The 23,015-nt window shown below is 36.3% G+C and overlaps 2 protein-coding genes across 3 annotated transcripts in view; both read right to left on the minus strand.

Annotated features, from left to right (window-relative positions):
• Positions 1-13,664, minus strand: part of LOC140168041 (uncharacterized) — a 55,090-nt gene extending 41,426 nt beyond the window's left edge. Inside the window, exon 1 of the mRNA XM_072191349.1 lies at positions 13,567-13,664. Coding sequence (XP_072047450.1) covers positions 13,567-13,664 — 98 coding nt within the window. The remainder of the gene's footprint in view (positions 1-13,566) is intronic.
• Positions 1-23,015, minus strand: part of LOC140135720 (uncharacterized) — a 233,856-nt gene that overhangs the window by 143,093 nt on the left and 67,748 nt on the right. The gene's annotated exons all lie outside the window — the stretch shown is intronic.

The raw sequence follows: 23,015 nt of genomic DNA on the forward strand, positions 1-23,015 counted from the left end.
ATAGTGAAATTTAACATGTGGTGGTAGTATTGACATGATGTAATGTAACAAAAAAGACAAATTAAAAATTAATTGATTAATCATATATTAATGACAGGATATGAATTGAGGATGTTATGAAAAAACGTAAATATTATTGAATTGCAGATGCATACATAGTCAGTAGTGTATATAGCCCTTCTTAAATGGGCGTGCAAACCCTCCCCCCTTCCCCCCATCAAAAAACAAGAGAAGAGAAACTGGAGAAAAAGAGAAGAGAAACACCTGTGTGCATGCGATTTTGACGAAATTAATCTCATATTTGACCATTTCAGCTTTTAAAAGGCAGATTTAGTGACACAATCTGGTCCAAAGTGGCCAAAGGTGGCAAATTTGAAATTGAGATTTAAAGGCAAAAATATGGAGTAAAAAACAATAAAATACATAAGAAAACAGACTTCACAAAAACTTCATAACTTAAGGACCAAGCATGCTAGACCTTAGGTGTTTTCAGTATTAGATTGTATATAATTATAGTATCTCAATGTCACCTTAAAGAGGTAGCCTTGCAGAGCAGTTCTTCTGGGGTGAACCAAAGCGCCCTGGTTATCAAATTAATCAGTGACAAGGTTATCTATGAATATGACAGGTGCTAATTGATGCAATAGCATTAAAACATCACACCTTGAGCACCTGTCAAATTCCGAGATAACTTTGTCACTGATTAATTTGATAACCGGGCAGGCTTGGTTCACCCCAGAACTCCTCTGGCAGGGCTTCCTCTTTAAGAACAACTGAACCAATACTAGGCTTGTTGGTACTCATTTTAATGCATATTTCATGCTGATTCCAAATATGTGACCGTCCACGGCGAATGAGCCGTAAATTCCTCCCCCAGTCAATTTTGTTTTATTTCGTGTTTAAAAAAATAAACATCATAAACTTAAAAATGGTATATCATTTGACTTCAAACGATATCCAGAAGCGGGGTTATGGTTTGTTAAACTTTGCTCCTTCAACAAAATTATAGCTTTTTACGTTTTTACATGTGTCTCTTTTTTCCACATTGCTGGCAATAAATATCAAACAGTCATAATTGGCGGTCATTTCAAATCATCCCCAAGTCAACGAGGTTTAAGAAAGTTCTCTCATTGTTAATTGTTGGTTATGCATACCTGTACAAAATACAATGCCTGGTAACCCACCACTTGAACAGGATTTAGCAAAAGCAAACAAAGACCAGAGCTATTAAAAGTTCTATAGCCATCTAAGGTAGAAGCTTACTATCCACTTCAACAATAGGATTATTGATTAGTTTTTGACTACCAAAATAAGACAGATGTCGGGCCAGCTTAAGTTACCGATGAATCGACCTTCGTACACATTTTACACCGTAACTCAGAATACAATTTAGGAATTTACGGCTCATTTGTGCTGCCGGGTCACATATGGTCATGCAAATTTGCAATTCTGAATTTTTTTATTTAAAAAAAAATCAACTTGTCATCTGCAGTTGCATATATGACATCTGCACGAAGAGAGTTAACCTCAATATACACAGACACACATGCATGAACGCAAGACACATGATGATAGCATGCAAGTGCTAATTTCCAAATCATTAACCATAATTATATACAACCTACACATTGTCTAATCAAGGCTAATAAGCTATTCCAGATAATAATGGCATCCCCTAAATAAGATGCATGTGTATGCCCACATGGCATAGTATAATATATACATACACCCACACACCCTGAAACGTGGATGATCCCTTAATGCTCTGCATGCTAGCCATGCGCTTCAATGGAAAAAGTTTAAGTTTTGAAATATTTTCTCAAAATATCAAGAGCTATCTTAAGAACTACTGAATCAATACTAGGCTTGTTTGTACTCATTTTAGTGCATTTTTCATTCTGATTCCAAATATGGTCATGAAAATTTACATTTCTGAAATTTTTGAATTTCTAAATTTTTTTTCAAACTTGTCGTCTGCCGTTGACACCTGCGTGAAGAGAGTTAAAGCAGATGATAGCATGCAAGTGCTAATTACCAAATCATTTACCATGATTATATACAACCTACACATTGATTGTCTAATCAAGACTAATTGGCTATTCCAGACAATAATGGCACCCCCTAAATAAGATACACGTGTTTGCCCACATGGCATAGAATAATACATGTACACAACAACACCTACACAGTCAACAGCAACATTTTGATAGAGTTTAAACCGTTACACACAACTACATTTGTTCACTTACGTGAGCTTTCGACACAACATTGTTGGAATAATTTCACCACACAAAAAATTGGGATGAATTATTTCCAAAGCTCCATTCTGATTGGTGATTAAAGTGAAGATATCATGTAATTGACCAATCAGAGGCAATGTTAGATCGGCAGGTAGTGGCCAGGGGGTTAATATCAGAATCCTTATTACAGACGATAGCATCCAAGTGTTAATTTCCAAATCATTAATCATGATTATACACCTACATGTTGATTGTCGAATCAAGGCCAAACTACAATCAGATCTAAATAAGAAAATTGATCTGTGTTGATGATGGTTTTTAAAACATATCACTTAAGTATTTGAAGTTGTTCATCAGCACCTATTTCAGTAATCACTTCTTCATCAATACCAATATCAGCAGTAGAGAGAAAGCTAATTCATCAATATCAATATCAGTGGTAGATGGCTACTTTATCAATACCAATATCAGCAGTAGAGAGAAGCTAGTTCATCAATACCAATATCAGTTAGATGGCTACTTTATCAATACCAATATCAGCAGTAGAGAGAAAGCTAGTTCATCAATACCAATATCAGCAGTAGAGAGAAAGCTAGTTCATCAATACCAATATCAGTGGTAGATGGCTACTTTATCAATACCAATATCAGAGAGAAAGCTAGTTCATCAATACCAATATCAGCAGTAGAGAAAAGCTAGTTCATCAATACCAATATCAGCAGTAGAGAAAAGCTAGTTCATCAATACCAATATCAGCAGTAGAGAAAAGCTAGTTCATCAATACCAATATCAGCAGTAGAGAGAAAGCTAGTTCATCAATACCAATATCAGCAGTAGAGAAAGCTAGTTCATCAATACCAATATCAGCAGTAGAGAAAGCTAGTTCATCAATACCAATATCAGTGGTAGATGGCTACTTTATCCAGGCCGTTGCAACTCATATACTAGCGCAATACAAAAAGGTGGCAACAGCGTCGGCTTTCCCTGTGTATTACTCTGCGCTTAAATGGCGTCCGATGGCGTCGCCAACAGGCACCAAATTGATTCATGGGCGGCGCCATATTGGAAAAGTAAAGAAAAATGCTGCTGCCACCACGATAGTACTAAAAGCTACGTAAAAAATATGCGTAGTGCTGTGGAGACTTATGCTAATTAAAGAAAAATGCTGCTGCCATCTACGTCCACATGTTGCAAGCATGACGATCGCGGACCTCACATTGACGAACGGAGTTGCAATTCCATCGCACTTCATGCTCTATTCGTGCTCTATTCTTCTTCCATGCTTTATCAATACCAACACCAGCATTAGACAGCTACTTCATCAATACCAATATCAGCAGTAGAGAGAAAGCTACTTCATCAATACCAATATCAGCAGTAGATAGCTACTTTATCAATGCAAATATCAGCAGTAGATAGCTACTTCATCAATACCAATATCGGAAGTAGATACTACTTCATCAATACCAATATCAGCAGTAGATAGCTACTTCATCAATACCAATATCAGAAGTAGATACTACTTCATCAATACCAATATCAGCAGTAGATAGCTAGCTCATCAATGTTGTCAAGAATTTTCACATTTTTCAGATAAATTTCTTGATTATAAAATCCAAGACTACCATCACATTTTATCATAGATATATTCATCTCTTTGAAAAATTCTTTTCAAAACATATTATTGTGTAAAAATTGAAAAGTGAATGTCGTCAGCTTGCAGCAGGAATTATTGTATTATTTTAACAGTTTTTAAAGGCTCGCAATATAATTAGATAAGGCTAAAATTGCATCAGAAACATCAAAAGCAATTATTGTGTTATTTTGACTGTTTTGAAATCCTTGAAGATATAAATAGCGCTTTGACGTAACAGGCAAGGAAGTATAGATGAAAACCCTTCCTAAAATAACTGCTGCAATTACCTACCTACGTATTTTGATTTCCTGCACTAATTTTATACTGCATAATTATTTTTATGGTATTTTCAGTTCAGATTTGAGTTCAATAGAAGGCATAATAATTTTCCAGTCTGCAGTGTACTTCTTAATATTAATACACTGATCTTAAGCCATCTTAATTTAATAGTTTATTTCCAAAACCACTGCACACAATAGTAGAATCACCCGTTTCTTGGGTGTTATTCCCACTGGATTGAGTAAATTTCATTTTTAACGCTATTTATTTCTTCCAAAATCCACCACACAAAAATCTCACGTCTGACATCGTCAGGCATAAAAATAGCGAAGTCGTAAATCTCAATAAAATTCTTCATCTTGAACGCAGCGAAACTATGTGTTCATATTCCCCAATAGGTTTTCAACTTGGGATGGGCTTTGAGACAAATTATTATATTAAGATGGGAAACAAAGTCAAGGACTCACCAATAAGAGTATTTATATTTCCATAGGTCTTGCGCTTCTTGAATTAAGGTCAATAGTATATCAAAACAAAAATTAAGGGCATTTCCCTCCCCCAAGAAAACTCATGCACATTAGCTTTATTTGTTTCAGTATTTCAGTGCAACCACCAGTAGCTCATTTTCGCCTCCGACCCATCTTAAAATGTTATAAACTTGTTATAAACTTGTTTTAGTTTTGGTTAAACATTTTGATAACATTTGAAGGAGTATTTCGTGATCCTATCATCCTCTTTTTATGACATTTTTCAGTAGATATCCATGAAAAAAGCTTATTCCCAAAATTTCAGTTGATTCCAATGTCGCATTTGCAAGTTATGCATGATTATGTGTATTACACTGCTCCATTGGCAATGTGTTGATGTAATTTCGTTCTGGTGTACCAGAACATAATTTAAATTTCATGATATTTTGGTAAACAAATAAATCTGCAAGAAATATTTTGTACATATACATTATGTATATACATTATGTAGCCTGAGGTTTCCAGTGGTATAAAAATCTCAAGTTTTTTTGTTTAAAGTGAGGGGGAATGATGCTGTGGACCACAAAATGCATTTTAAATGTTGGATTATTATAGAAAGACCATGAAAATAAACTAAAAACTATTTATATGAAAAAACAACAACAACATGACAACAACATTTTAAAATGTTGTCAAATGTTATTGTCAAATACTTTTGGCAATTCTTAAAATGACATTTTGCAGCAAATTGTTACAAATGTTTTTGAGTGTTATTGAAACATTTTCTACCCATATGTTTATGTTTGCTGGGAGTAATATTTCAGCTTCATTTACCTCAAGCTGATTTGTGTGCTTTACTGACAATAACGACATCATGTCAAAGATCTTCCCCCCATTTGCCCCTCCATGCCCCCTGCCAAACAAACCCAACAAATTGACAATTTACAATTCCGTGGCAATTTCACTGAAATTTCATGATTTTTCTGGCAGACTACCTATCCAGAAAAATGAGTATGGAAAGAATAAATGGTATAAATCAGCCCTTTTTAGATCCTGCTTTAACAAGGACAAGTTGTCAGTGAAAAATATTTTCATGTGAATTCAGGATGGAAAGAATGAAAATGAATTAGAGAATAAAGGTATTGTTTTTAGCCACTGGACTGCATCTATCGTTTCATATAACACGGGCGACATCATTATTTTAAAGTAAAACAACAAGGTGAAGCCGAGTTGTTTTACACCGAAAATAATGATGTCGCGTGTTATATGAGATGATAGATGCAGTCCAGTGGCTAAAAACAATAACTTTATTCTCATTCTTAAACACTTCAATTCAAATAAATATGTTCATCATAAGTATATTAATCAAATTAAATCCTACATTTTAAAAGGAATTACCTAAGACTTAGAATCGATCAGTCCCGTTGTTCCTATGCGCCTCCGATTGGTTCAAATAGCGCGTACGAGTATCACGTCGACGCATATGTGCTAAGGTGTGTGATATCGTGTCATATCACGCGGGTAAGAACCAATAAGATTGCAAGAACATTCTCAAGTGTTTAAGAATGATATATATCAGCCTTAATTTTATCCTGCTTCCCCTCTAATGGAGATGAAGTTGTCAGTGTTTGATTGGCCTTTTCTCAGAAAACTTTATGAATACTTCAATGAATAAGCAAGAGATATCTCCACTGCCAGATCAGGAAATAGAAACAAATCAATCAAACAAATCAGGGGTGGGTGGGGTGGGGTGGGGTTAGAGCAAGAAAGGCGTATCTGCAATAGCTGCCAGGTGTCATAATTATGTGTACAATATAGAATGCAGTAATGGTCAATTTGTCTATAGGGCAGCTATTGAAGATAAGCCTTTCTTGCACCAAACCCTCATAATGTTAACCTTCTGAGAACTACTACCTTTCTAACAATGTTTCTGATTGGCTAATTATCATAATACTAATCATGGCGCGTCCATCTGCGCGCTATCGCGTTCGCGTTTGCGCGGTGCACTATCGCGTACTCGCGGTGTGCTATCGCGGAGTATCAATGGGCGCGGAGTACAGTGAGCGCATCGGAAAACATTACAGTGTGACTAACAGGTGCATATCATCGGACCATAGGCCTATTTCTCCCGATTGATTTCATTACTAAAACTAACCCTAACCTCCTTCTACATGTAAGTGCAGTAATACAGTATTTACTGTCACCATGTGAATCACACCATTTTGGTTTCAGTATTTTTTGATAGAAACATTTTTGTCAGTGTTTTTTAATATGACTTCCCTAGAGTGGGTAGATTTTTATGGTTATATTTAGAAAATGGAAAACAACACAGAATCTAACATTGACAAAATGGATGATTTCTGTCTCTGCTTAAAACCTCACATCAATTTGATTATTGGTCGCCTGATTAAAATTACAAGCACATAACTTACTTGTGACAAGACAAGCTTTTATTAAACAGCTAGAAGAAATGACTTACCGCACAAAGAGATGAAAGGCACTTTCAGCCATGTTGATCTTAAAATACAAGCAGCATCACATCCACAATTAATATTTATCTTTGATTACACCAAGTCACACTGTAGTATGCAAAGATGTTCCATAATCAAATTGCCTCCAAAAATATAAACGCCGTTGTATAAAATGATTCTGATAAACCTACGATTATTCAAATATACTCAACATCTCATCCAGAATCCAATATACTAAGTCACAAAAATGCTAGACAGCGAAGAAGTCCATAACGTACCTATACCAAAAAATATACTGCTGATAAACACCGGGTAATTGTACAATCGCTTATCTCTGATTATAATATAAACCCCCTGTAAGCAAACCACAAGTATCTACATCCATTGGCTTGAAATGAAACACCTTTCGCTAATACTACCTGATTGACAGAGACAATCTATTTTGGGGATTTTAATTCAAGTACTTTCACTAAAAAAATCATATATTTAGCTAAAGTATAACAGGTGTAGAAAGTAAATTTACAAAGCAAACCATTATTGTCTTGCTAAAAATATACCACAAGAACCCACTTTTCTTCATGCATAATTTAATTTTACATGTTTTGTACAACGTTAAAGGTACTAAAATTAGATGTTTGTTTCAATCTTGCTATTTGTATAGTATCTTAATATAAAGTACTGCAAACTCAAGTCAGATTTTTGTATAAATAAAATAAACGGAAAGATATAATATTTTATATGTCTTACATAAGAGTTCAATGACAAGATGAAGATCTTGGAGACCTACATTATATTCACTTGGTTAGATGCATTATCTTTGATCTCTAATAATAAAAGATGCGTGCTTTGTTTTCTCCAAAGTCATGGACATTTGATCATAAACAGCTAGCTTTGACTATACATGTATTTATAAAGTAATTTATGTTATAAATATGTAGGTGACCCATGAGTGTCACCATACCAAGACCACCAAATGTGTCTGAATCCTTACATAATTGGCCAGTATACAGAAAAGGATAGGAACTTTTAAATATCATTTACTTAAATAGCAAAATTATTACATACAAATGGATGAATCTGAATTCTTGATATGGTACAAAAACACAAATTTGTAAGTAAAAAAAACCCGACATAATTATCGTCATAAAACGCCTATCGGAACAAAAGATTTTACACAATATTTTGCCCAACTACAGTGAATTGCCTAGATCTCATCGCTGGGAAAATGTCTCGAAGAACATAACACCCATTTGACTCTGTCCACTTTTGGTGCTTTTGAAATATTTAAGATCTACTACCCACCATTTTGACCCAGATAAGGTTTTAACCATTAAAAAATCTTTGCCAGGCCTTTCAGTAAAAAATATTTTTGAAACAAAATAGCTCAAAATGAATACTATCAATAATAATCTATAAAAAAATCTGCCAACCTGGATTGTAATGTATGGGGCCAACAGGATCTTAAACTAATACAATGGGGAAGCCTAAAGTCTAAAAGAAAACAACCGCAGTAGGAGCGGGCTACGAAAACTCGAAAATTCCACGAATAGAATTTTTTTCTACCTCATGTCAACCTGATGATTGAACTCTTTCCTCCCCGAACAATCAATCAAAAACCCACCCTGGATAACCGACAGAAGCAAAGCATTTTTTTACATTAAAAAAAAAAAAAATTGGAATTACCAAATATTTTTATGAAAAAAAGCATGTGTGCTGCATGGTGCTACCAACCTGAAGTGACTACCAAACACTACCACGCCCCGACGCACATCCGAGTCATTCACTATCACAAAACATGAAGAAAATAAATATATGCTAATTCGCGAGGCGCTCAAACACACATATTTCCATTCCCTTCTTATAGTCTCAGTTGATTCAAATCCTTGGCATTTTGAACTACAAAGGGATGTAACACATGTGAAACAAAACAAAATTAATAAGCAGATGGGTATATTGGGTTATTTCAGTTGAAACCAAACAACCCCCATCATGGAAAAACATGACCTTAATCTTCCACACAAAAAAGGGGTGTATACTTTCAGATCAGATTACCCATTCAGGTAACCCCATTGATATCTACACCCCCTGTGTGGTAGATTAAGGCCATGTCTTCCAGACCAGGGGAACATGGATTTCAATAGCCCATTTCTGACTCATATCAGTGTTGATACCCTTACGAAAATGACACGCTTTTTTTTTTTTTTGCAAGCGTGCAGCATGAATCTTTTATACACATGTCGCACATGTGCATATGAAGCGTGCGCATGCGTGTTTTTGGAAAAAAACATGCATGCACATGCATGCAAGGTGCACGGTCTGCACGCTTTTATAGCATACACGGCTGCATGCGTGCAGGTGCTGCACGCTTGCAGGAGCTGCGTGCACGCTTGCAGGAGCTGCACGCTTGCAGGAGCTGCACGCTTGCAGGAGCAGCATGCGTGCAGGAGCTGCATGCGTGCAGGAGCTGCATGCGTGTTTTTGGAAAAAACACGCATGCACATGCATGCACGGTGCACGGTTTGCTCTCGCCGTAAATGATACAATCGCTCAATCAGATTTTAAGTTACATCAATGATAAACTTTATTCACATACATCCTTGAAAAAGAGAGTGCACCCTCTTTCATAGATGTAAGACATGCTTATTTTGCTCTGAGCTTATCTTGTTTGCTACTGAGTTCTATTTGAACTTGCCTTCAGTGTTTGACTTGAATTTGTTTTTAAACTACAGCATGTAGTTTTTGTTGTTTGCTTTTATATTTTGTTGTCTGTCCCTGAAGAAGAGCAGTTTATCTGCTCGAAACGTTGGGTTTTTTTTGTCTATTTGGTTTTGTTTATTTGCTCCAAGTGTACTTTTGTACTGTTTTGCTAAAACTTCTGTGGGCTCTGAAATTGGCAATTTTAGGCCATCAAACTTTGCCTCTTTTTGTGCCTACAATGGTTGTTTGGTTTACCGAGTCTGTTTATGTGCGAAGTGATTTTCATCACTTGCTCTAGTGTACCATTGTATTCCCATTGATCTTTGTTGTTTTTGCAGGTTTAGCACTTTTGTGAGCCTTGGAACTGGTAATTTTTGGCTATCAAACTTTACCTACTTTCAATGCCTACATTTGCTGCTTTTGCCCCCCCCTGCATATTGTCTAGTCTGTTTTTTACTTGTTTCCCCACATCAAGTTGGTGTACCTTGCTTGTTTTCTTTCCAGAGTGCACCCTCTTCACACAAAATCTATGTGAATAACAGCAGACTGTAACTGAACAAATAAAACAGCTAAAATGCTCAATATTTGGAGATACAAAATGTCCTTCCACAAAACCACAATATATAACCAACCAACATGTCTGAAGTATTTAAAGGCAAGTGAAAAAAACAGGGATTTATAATGTACGATTAGTAAAAAATACTATGTGATATCCACTTCGCATGCATGCATCCCACCTGATGCGATGATGCAATCAACCAAAGTGATTATATACGCACAGGCATTTCGCTGGCCTGTCAAACAAAACACCCATGGTTACTGTTCAGTGTAACCTAGTGCTCAGCACGCGAGGGGTGTCAGCTTCGAATTCCAACTTCTTTGTTCATCTTCTCTTTTTATTCCTTCTTTCTTTTCCTTCCATTTGCCAAAAAAGCAAAAGGGAGTTAGAATTAAGATGATGTTGTGAACCAGATAAGACTGACAGGAATAGGGTAAGAGGTACAATTCTAGAATGCAGGAGTAAAACCTGAGTGCCTGGGGTAAAACCTGCAAGAACAATCATGGATCAGCAACCAATCTCACTCACTGGACACATACGCTTCAAATTTTTTTTATCTAGAGCAAGCTTAAGGGCTGGGGTATGAACGTTTGGACAGTATTTATTTTGGGACATTAGAGCACATCAGACCTATCGAATTGCATTCTGAATACGAAGAATGTCCTTCTGATATCAAATAATTTTGATTTTTTGAAATTCGCAATATAATACACATTTTATGGCAAATCATTAAAATTGATATTTTTGATATTTAACAGTACTCAAGTAAATTTTACAAATCTGATGATTTATACTTAAAGTGTATGTAGGTGGGATGAAAAGCCGACGATCAATTGAAAATGTTGACCTTTAGATTGGAGATATGGATTTTTTCCCCAAACACCAAAAAAATAAGGTCTTTTGGGAAAAAATCCATATCTTCAATATGAAAGGTCAAAATTTTCAATTGACCGTCGGCTTTTCCTCCCAGCTACATACACTTTAAGAATATATCATTAGATTTATATAATTTACTTCGAGGACTGTTATATATCAAAATTTGAAAAATATCAAATTTTATAATTTGTCATAAAATTTAGATTATATTGTAATTTTCAAAAAATGAAAATTATTTGATATCAGAAAGACATGCTTCGTATTCAGAATGCAATTCGATAGGTCTGTGGTGCTCTCATGTCCCACAAAAAATACTGTCGAAACGCAATAAACGCTCATTCTAGATCCCTTAACATGCTAAGTAACTTCAACAAATTTATTTGTTAAGGTGTTTTAAAATCAATGTTTGCCAATCGTAAATGCACAACAAGCGTCTGATCGCCAAAAACATCCGGTCCAATTCATTTTGTGTTTATTTCTAGATTTATCTTTTATCTCATATGTTTACGCATGTATATTTCTTGGTACAGTCCTATCTTCAATAAACTCACAAGAGTGATAAACTTATCAATAGCAGAACACCCACCCAAGTTATTGCCTTTAACTGAAGCAGAAGAAAATCAACAATTCCTACAGCACTTATTGTCTACGTGGAATCTGCTCGTCACCACACATCTTTTTAGAAAGTATTAAATCGATCTTGAATGGTTATCAAATTAGTTTTAGTTTATAAATTGCCAATGGCTGTTTTCTAAAAATAGAAAAACATAGGTGTGTACATTAGGGATTCCAATAAACTTTTCTGTAGAAACCTCACCCTTGTCACTTTTAAGTGACAAGGCTATTTAAAAATAGTCACATTGTTTTTTTACATAACTACTTCATCAATACCAATATCAGCAGTAGCTAGTTACTTCATCAATACCAATATCAGCAGTAGATAGCTACTTCATCAATACCAATATCAGCAGTAGATAGCTACTTCATCAATACCAATATCAGCAGTAGATGGCTACTTCATCAATACCAATATCAGCAGTAGATAGTTACTTCATCAATACCAAATCAGCAGTAGATAGCTACTTCATCAATACCAATATCAGCAGTAGCTAGTTACTTCATCAATACCAATATCAGCAGTAGATAGCTACTTCATCAATACCAATATCAGCAGTAGATAGCTACTTCATCAATACCAATATCAGCAGTAGCTAGTTACTTCATCAATACCAATATCAGCAGTAGATAGCTACTTCATCAAAATTGATATCAGCAGTAGATAGCTACTTCATCAATACGAGTATCAGCAGTAGACAGCTACTTCATCAATACCAGTATCATCAGTAGATGGCTACTTCATCAATACCAGTATCAGCAGTAGATAGCTACTTCATCAATACCAGTATCAGCAGTAGATAGCTACTTCATCAATACCAGTATCATCAGTAGATGGCTACTTCATCAATACCAGTATCAGCAGTAGATAGCTACTTCATCAATACCAGTATCAGCAGTAGATAGCTACTTCATCAATACCAGTATCATCAGTAGATGGCTACTTCATCAATTCCAGTATCACCAGTAGATGGCTACTTCATCAATACCAGTATCAGCAGTAGATGGCTACTTCATCAATACCAGTATCAGCAGTAGATATCTACTTCATCAATACCAGTATCAGCAGTAGATATCTACTTCATCAATACCAGTATCATCAGTAGATGGCTACTTCATCAATACCAGTATCATCAGTAGATGGCTACTTCATCAATACCAGTATCAGCAGTAGATGGCTACTTCATCAATACCAGTATCAGCAGTAGATAGCTACTTCATCAATACCAGTATCAGCAGTAGATAGCTACTTCATCAATACCAGTATCAGCAGTATATAGCTACTTCATCAATAACTTCTTTTGCCCAGTTATGATGGAACCAAGCATTGACAAATATTTTGTCCAATCACACAGATTTCAAATTACATTCGAACATGATTTTATAGTTGATCTGTTTAAGTTGAAATGTATTTGTCGCTCGGATGCCATAGCGATGAATCAAAATATGGCTATTTTGAGATAATCACATTTTTTGCAACTTTTACCCATTTGTCAATGGCGTGCGCAGCACATTGAAAGTGGCAGGCCACATATTTGCGACATAATGGCGTATGTCAATGATACACCACTATGTCATGCAAAATATGGGGAATATTGTACACAGTTTTCCCATTGAGAGAGATATTGCAAACCTAATTAGTGATAATATCTAATTAATGGCATGTGTGTCTTGAAAGTTTGTCAAAATGCAGAGCATAATACATAGATTATGAAATTTAATTTACCTCATTTTCTCTAAAATGGCTGATACACCAATGTCATCCAAGCGAAGTATACCCAGCAGCCATGCATCTATCACATGATAGAACACTGGAGACACCATTATGTTTACATGGAATTACTTAGCGTAAGTTAGTTTTATCAATATTTACTATGTATTATCAATATTTCTATTCCTATGATTTTGCAGAAAATTAATCAAATTGAATTTGCAACATAAAATGATGTCAAGTACCTAAAGTGAGACCATGTTTCTTTGTTAGACATTGTATACACCAATCCGACTAGGCCATTCCTGCGGTGTCCCCGATGTAAAACTGCGGTGTCCCAAGGTCGGGGGTTCAATCAATTACTTGTTAGTGTGCTATACAGAATTGTACACAACTGTAATTTTCAATACACGACCATGAATTGATTGAACAAATTAAATCTCCCGCACTGGTACAATTGTGGTTCCGTCAATAGAGGGCCAAATACAGTAAACGCTTCGATTGGTGTATTAGCTAGATGCCCGCAGTTCGCCATTATGCACTATGTGCGGGAGAGCCTCGAACTGGCAGCATACATGAATGGGAATTGAACTAGTCATAACGTTCTGTGTAAGGTTACATAATTCTTCCTTTCATGTATGCTGCCAGTTCGAGGCTCTCCCCGCACATAGTGCATAATGGCGAACTGCAAGTAGCGAATACAGTATTCAAAATGCATTATTGAATGTAAATTCATTTATTAATGGGGCTGATTTCAAATTTAGTTATGAATCACTTACCCCAATTAAAAGATATTTTTGTAAATATAGTCTGTCTCAAGTTGAGAGTAAAGCCATGTTGGATTTTGCAGTGGCAGATTTAAATAGCCTGCTAACCTAATCCTGCAGGGTGTGCACATACGTGTAGAAGGGCGATTTATCCATAAGCTGGCTATGCGACCATGGAATCGCACCGATTCGAATCTGCCCCTGCGAAATCCAACATGGCGTTACCCTCAACTTAAGGAGGTACACTATATTTTCCATTTGGCTAAGGTAGTGCATCTGTAGTGCGCGCTACAGATGCACTATTTCACATTACCCGTATATCACACATGCATGCTAATTGTCTTGAGTAAGCCAAATGGATTAGGCCTGTATCTGAGCGAAAGAGGGATGCATTGATTTGGTACTGGCATAGACTCCTCTATAGCATGCTGAGGTTTGCAGGTCTATAGCACACCATAAATCACTGCACTTTTTAATGACCACAAAGGTGTGGGTTTGAACCACTGTGGCACCATCATAAGGGGCAGATCCCAGGTGGTATTGAGTGAGCACAAGCCCCTGCATGGGGAATTTTCAGAAATCATGAATATCAGCCTTTTTTCAAGTAATTTTGCCTCTTGTGCAGCTTCCCGCTAATTTGATCATTTTCAAATTCTGGACCATCCCTGATCATGACAATTATATATGGATCTATTGTGCTATTCCAGCTAAACATGATGATTGTTTGTTGCAAGCAGACTAGCACCCAGATTTTAAGCCATTTGTTGCTCAAATGCACTCACATAGCAGATTATTGCTAAAATACACCCAAAACTTTAGCATCTTGTTGCAAAAATACACCCAAATTTAAAGCAGTTTCTTAAACAAATACATCCAAATTTAAGCAGCTGAAATACATCAACATTTCAAATTGGACACAATAAGGTGCATCATTACACTTGTCTGGAAGCACTTGTCACACCCAAAGTGCCAAAGCCTTGGTACTGAACACTTCTGGCAACACTGCATACAGTGGCTGCAAAAATGAATTGGCTTATACACAGCAAGCTACAGCATATCCAGGGTCTAATAATCAATCACCAATTTCACCATTACTGAATATATACATTTAAAAGCTACCACCCCACCTACGATCTAACCTATAAATGTGACAGGATCAATGGGAATGAGTCGGATGTCGCTAATATTGTTCCTGAGATACTAGTATTAGCAAAAACAGTGTTCAAATTCTTTTGTTTTATATTGTTTTCAGCCATTGATAAATTGCTCATAACTTGGTAACCAGATATCCAGATTTGGATATAACAGACACATCTTAAGTGGAGGTCACGTAAAATCATGCCAAAGTGACATGGTTATAGAATGTTCTCTGTATTAATAAACAATGTGACTTGGGGATGATTTGAAGTGACCTCCACTTGAAATGAATTTGGTATTTATTCCCAGTTGTTATGTGAAATGAGACACATGTAGCAGCCGACAAGTGCATCCTTTTGATATGTATGATCACATATGACATATCGCATTGACCTTTATGGTTGACTTTTTTTACACTTATTCCAGTGGTATCATTACACTGAGTTCAACAATATCTTGTGTCAATGTACCAGCACCCCATTATTAGCAACATCCCATGACTATCATTAAAATTCCATGACTTTGTCATGATGATTGCCAACTGGTAAAAAAGCCATAATGTATGATTTCTGTCAAATTAGAATTTTGTTATTATTTACCAAAAAATGATGAAATAATATCAGTAAAAAGTTTAGCCAAAATTATAAGGTGAAATGAAAGAAACCACACTGGCTCTGCGGTAAAAACACCATGCATTTAATAATTCACACATTGTGTTTGCTAGTGATGTTAGATAACTTTGCAAGTGGTGTTAGATAATTTTCCCTCATTGTGTTCACATTGTCGGACGTACGCCCGGCGGAACTTGGTCGGTGCAAGTTGCTAGGAGTAGCGGTAGGCGCTGCCAGGAGTAGTGGCAGTGTGAACGATGGTCAGCGAATGTTCCGCCAGGCGTACGTCCGCCGATTTACTCAGGATTAAGTCAGGAGTAGCGAGCTGGGTGTAACCTCCGCCAGGCGTAAGTTGCAATGTGAACGCTGCTACTCCTGGCACCCGATGTAAGTTTGACCTTTTATTGGCTGGATCTAAGACATTACATAGTGCGTGGTTGAAAAAGGTCACGGAAACACCGAAAGTGGTAGCCAATGTTTACGCCGACCAGAAGTGAATACTTGGTGGAATTAGTCGGCGTAGTGCTAGGAGTAGGCTAGGTGTGGACACGAGGTAGGAGTAGGGAAAATATTTGTGGAATTTTGATCAATGTTAGCGTAAGTTTACGCCGGGTGTAACTCAAAATGTGAACACGACTCCTGTGTGGAAGATTAGGGTCATGTCTTCCCTAGGGATATGGATTTTCAATGGAAAAGCACAATCTACACAGTTACCAAGGTTACTTTCTTTTATTAGTAATCAAATAATTGACTTGCAAGGCATATAATTATACTCCCCACCAAAAACTCTGGATGAGTACTGCAACATAGCCATATATAGCAGTTGTAATTCATTCCCCGTTCAGAGAATACCAAGATTAGCTTGAATACCAATACAAATCAATACATGTTGTTTCACTCATAGGAATCTCAGCCTCACACTTTTTAACACAGATTTTATAACATTTCACTACACGGTGTTTCACGCATGAAGATCGCCTTTGTGTGAAACACCGTGTAGTGAAATGCTATAAAATCTGTGTTTATATTTTATTATATCAATAATATATTTCCAGCAATTTTAATTCAAAATAAATAGAAATACAATAAATTAGTGACAATTGACAAGAGAGCAAACCTGTTATATCAATCCGTAACTTACATCATATCATTGTAAAAGCTTATCAAACAATTGATATTAAATAAAAGAAGAATATATGTTTGCTTCCCTGTCACTCTAGCCACAAATTTCCTTATTAAAGTTTACAAAAGTTCTGTTCAGAACATGTGTGTATTTAACTCAAGTAAGGGGTTTTTACCTCGCTTTAAGCACCCAGTTGTGGTAAGCTTATGATGAAGGTCGAGATTGTGCCTGCCTGTACAAGAATCGGGGCAGCCTACCTTAACCTTCCTGATTTACCTCTGAAATAAATCAAAAAGAGGTGGATCGCACTTGAGGTAATTATCAAGTTAAGCATGACCTTTTCACCAGATTTGACCTCACCAACAGCGTTTGTTCCATTTCTTCTCAAAAATCTAGATGAAGCAAGGTATAAAATGGGGCAGAAAAGACACCCCTTTTATCAAGCCTTGGGATCTCCTTTGTAGAACCAATACCATTCTTCTTGTGTGTCAGCTGTGTTTGTCTCAAGATTTGTGACAAATCACCGCTAGGTCGTGCTCCCATCCGACATGCCTTAAAGTAAAAAAATGTTTGGCAAACCAACCTATTGATGCAAGATTTTTGTGCGAAAAATCCAACGTGGGTGTTGTTATCCACGTCATGAAACGACAATTAAGTCAACATTATTTGCACAACACACCTCATATGGAATAATTCATGGTACTAACTTTGTTTAGAAGGAACAATATGTGCATAAGTTTGTGCATGCATAATAGATCAACCTCCCAAAAAGTGGCAATTCTATTTTTGATTCCATCCAATTAAATGCCAAGTCTATTGTAAACAGGTAGAGGTTCCATTCTGTAGCGTAAACAGGTAGAGGTTCCATTCTGTAGCGACTTCAAAAGTTGTTATCAAATGCTGCTAGGAGCATCATGTAAGCAAATTCGCTATTGAATTGTGTCTTTTGCTTGTTCTTTTTGTGCATTAAAGGCCTATTCAGCGATTAGCTCATTCAGAAAATCATAAAATAATCAAAATTAATTTTTTTTGCACCTTTATTATAGCATAGATGTGCTACCATAACCTGCTAGTGGTTCAGCCAAAAGCTGTATATTAAAAACAAAATAGATCGTTTTACATGAAATTTTAATATCTCACACGTAAGTAGAGAAATTAACTACATGTATTTGAATGGTGTTTCAACTTGTATAATAGTAATACTACTGTGGGGTTTTTTTCTTGTTGTTTTGCCAAATGTTTCATTTCAAAAATACCTAATAACATATTGAATGACTTATCCTTCAATTTATACACAATTTAAATTTTTTTACACTTTCGCTGGGATCACTGAATGGACATATAAAGTTGTTATGTCCCTTAATATGACTATATTTACTGATAGTTTAAACACCCACCGACTTCAGTTAAATAATGGAAATTCTGTGTCACATTTGAATTTGAGCTTTGTCATAAAAGGTGTGGATCACAGATTTATTGAACTATGTGGGCGTAAAGTGTTTATTGCTTCTCTTTGTTTCCTCCTTCCTTTTTCTCTTCTATTTTTTGGCTTTTTTTTTTTTTTTTTTAATTTTAGGGAGCATGTGCCACATTTGCTCCTATAGAGATCCGCAGTGCCCCTGCAGTGTAATTTGTCTCAGTAAAGTAACAAAAAAAACCCAAATATGCCCAAATTGAAATAAATATATAAAGAAAAACATAACAAATTTCTCAAAAAGTGGGGCGGCCATGGCATCCCCGGCCGCCCCGCTTGCTACGGCCCTGAATAAGGGCACTAAGCAGGAGATGCTGTAATTTGATTTCATTTGTGACTGGTTACGCTGACCTTTGTGGAATTTAGTCTATTTCAACAATAATTTTACCAAAATTTTTAGGCAGGTGTTAGTCATGAAAAAGTGGATGGGCAGGTAGTGTTGGTATTGATTTTGTTTTAATTGCATTTTGAACACCCTACTCTTTCAGCTATTTGCAATCATTCTATGACAGTTACGTAGAGCTCTTGGCTTTATCAAAGCTGTAGGATAATGGGAAAGCATTATCCTACAGTACAAAGATACAGTGCTGAGGATGTTTATTGAAGATTTGTACATCTGTCTGTAAGTGCTGTTGTTATTAGCTTGAGGCGTTTAAGGCAGGTCAGAGGGGAGCATGGCCTACAATTTACAACCACCTTTCCCTACTCCCCACCTTTCAATATTGAGGGGGGGGGGGTTGCAGTTCAGATGCAACACTCTAAGAAATAAAGGTTCTAAATAAAACCTTTTTTGTCCTCTCAGGAGAATCCTCGCTCTTGAACCTCTCAAAAAGGTTCTTTAATTTTGGAGAACCCTAGCCTTAAAGGTTCTCTAAAGAACCAAAAACGGTTCTGTATCACATTTTTGGTCCATTTTCGACAGTTTTGGAACCTGAGAGAACAACTTTAGTACCTTTATAGAACCTTTATTTCTTAAGAGTGAACATGGCTTTATCCAACAATGAATTGGGGATGTGGGGGAAAATATCACCAAAAGACCATCAGAGTGTGCCAACATTATTTTTCATGATTATAGCCTTGTTTGCACCCAAATATTGAGACAAATAAAGCTCAAGAGGATTGGTATGGGTTCTATAATGGAGATCCCAATGCTTGATATAAGGGGGGTCATTTCCAGCCCATGTGCACAATTTTCTTTGGAGGGTAAAAATGCCCAAAACTTTCATTTTGACATATTATTAGCCGTAACTCAAAAACAGCAAGATCTGTCCTATAATGGATTAATATAAATGGGATTATTCATTGATATAAAGGGCGTCATTTCCAGCCCATGTGCACAATTTTCTTTGGAGGGTAAAAATGCCCAAAACTTTCATTTTGACATATTATTAGCCTTAACTCAAAAACAGCAAGATCTGTCCTATAATGGATTAATATAAATGGGATTATTCATTGATATAAAGGGCGTCATTTGCAGCCCATGTGCACAATTTTCTTTGAGGGTAAAATGCCCAAAACTTTCATTTTGACATATTATTAGCCGTAACTCAAAAACAGCAAGATCTGTCCTATAATGGATTAATATAAATGGGATTATTCATTGATATAAAGGGCGTCATTTCCAGCCCATGTGCACAATTTTCTTTGGAGGGTAAAAATGTCCAAAACTTTCATTTTGACATATTATTAGCCTTAACTCAAAAACAGCAAGATCTGTCCTATAATGGATTAATATAAATGGGATTATTCATTGATATAAAGGGCGCATTTCCAGCCCATGTGCACAATTTTCTTTGAGGGTAAAATGTCCAAAACTTTCATTTTGACATATTATTAGCCTTAACTCAAAAACAGCAAGATCTGTCCTATAATGGATTAATATAAATGGGATTATTCATTGATATAAAGGGCGTCATTTCCAGCCCATGTGCACAATTTTCTTTGGAGGGTAAAAATGCCCAAAACTTTCATTTTGACATATTATTAGCCTTAACTCAAAAACAGCAAGATCTGTCCTATAATGGATTAATATAAATGGGATTATTCATTGGCTTCCTATATTCTGTGCTACAGACCATGTACCTATATTATCCATAGGGGATAAACTACTGGGAACCACACACTCTTGGAAACCATGCTCGCTGCGCTCGCTATTAGTGGGGTATCGTGGTTTGTGACTCGTGGCTTGTTTTCCACTAAATTGCGAGCCCGGTGGGTTCAGCTTGTATTTAAAGGTAGGATGTATGACCATTCCAGGACTTGAAAATGACCCCCAATGGGGAATCAAGGACATTTGCAGCAATTTGACCCCCTATTTTGCGCGAAATCAAGGAAAATTTGCCCCCAAATACCTCCCCTATTTTTATCATTTTGAGGACGCATTTTTATTTCACCTCAACTAGATATTGCTTTCATGCAACTTTGTTGAGTAATTGTGTAGATGTAGATGTATTTCACCCCCTTATCACAAGGAATCAAGGACATTTTTCCGAAATAAATACCCCTATTTTTACCACTTCAAGGACGCTTTTGAATTTTTCCCCGATTTCACGGGGAAATGAGGACAATTGTTTTGGAAAAAATACCCTATCAATTTGTGTGTGGAACTACTAAAAAAACGGACAGAAAAATACAAAAAAAACGAAAACTGTAGCGGTAAAATGCGGAGGAAAGTCCTAGAAATACACCCTATTTTTCATTTCAAGGACAATTTTGCTCCAAAACACCCCTAATTTGGACAATCGCGAACAATTTTGTCCTCGAAAATTCCGCGGACATTTCATGAAAAGTACCCCTAATTGGAACCATCATGCGTACACATCGTCAGTGAAGACTGAACCCACCGGGATTATGTAGTAGTCTTTGACAAAGACTATTGGCTTCTTTGACTCATTTCCTATAAGATCACATTAGGAAGTACACTGCAGTTATTTTAGTTAAATGGATAAAACTGGACAATATGGCTCCTCCTGTCATCACACTCGCCTTACATGATATATACTTCTTGTTGATGCGTTAAAAGCCATTACTATCAATAATTATTATTAGCTCTGTTGTTTTTCATCATTTCATTTTCAGCTGTAGATAATTAAAATTGTCCTTGTATTGTTCTTGCATAGTGCTAAACCATGCACAACATCTAGAGGTCACCTTAATGGGCTATTCCATTTAAAAGTCACTGTTCCAAAACTTGGATACATTGCTTTTAAATGGTAGGTTAGAATTGTATACTATAAGATAAAACACATTTTATCGTCAGAGCCAAACTCCCACCTAACAAACCAGATGATACTGAGTCGGAACCTTTGGGTTCATTCGCTTGCAACTCCAAAAGGTGCAAAAACTGCAACCACATGAAATTAACCAATGTTTTCACCAGCTATATAACAAAACAACCTTTTCAAATAAAACAGACCATCACTTGTTCGACCGGCAACGTCATTTACCTCATCGAACAATCCCTCTGTAACATCCAATATGTTGGTGAAACCAGCAAAAAGGTGCAGGATCGCATGAGAGGTCACCGGAGTGATATCAATTGCAAGCGCACAGACGAAAAACCATCCAGTTGCAACTCATTTCAATCAACCCGGACACACAATTAATCACTTTAAAGTCACTGGAATTGAACATTGTTTTGAAAAACCAAACTCACACAGAGAGAACCGTGAAAACTACTGACAACACCAGTTAAAATCATTCAAACCACTGGGCCTAAACATAAAAAACCAACTTCCGCACGTATATTAATTTTTTCTCGCATCACAGTAGTGTTTCTAGTTTTTTATCACCTAGCACCTCCATTGAAGGCTTAGCGCTAGCCGAAAGCTAAGGTCAAAAAACTAGTTGTTTTTGAACTGTTTAATATAGAACACAGAACATGAAACAATTAGACCATGCCCCTTTAAGATTTATTTTAGTCAATCCAATCTGAGAAATAATTTTTCTAATCACACAGCACTGAAATGTGCTGTGTGAATTGTGCTGGGGGCACCCTGACCCGATTCCTGGTGCCGTCACTGACCAGATTATGTCACATATTAGGGTGCATTTACCTTGCTTTGTCTTTGAATCAGCAGAATATTTGTGTCACATGGTGGTACAGTTTCCTAATCAACATGATGATCATGTAAAAACAACAAACTTGACATGTACTACAGTGTGATTCAAAGCTATTTTTTATCAAAATATCAGTCGTTAATAAAATCCCAAAGTGGTACTCATACATATTTTTCACAAAAAATGTTACTGCTATTACTGCTATTAAGAATGCATGTCTTGTCTTAAACTTGTCTGATGTGTTTATCTAACTTAGTTACAACACTGAACTTTTACTTGGCCTAATTATACCT

This window comes from Amphiura filiformis, chromosome 1, assembly GCF_039555335.1.
Source record: "Amphiura filiformis chromosome 1, Afil_fr2py, whole genome shotgun sequence".
Taxonomy (NCBI): domain Eukaryota; kingdom Metazoa; phylum Echinodermata; class Ophiuroidea; order Amphilepidida; family Amphiuridae; genus Amphiura; species Amphiura filiformis.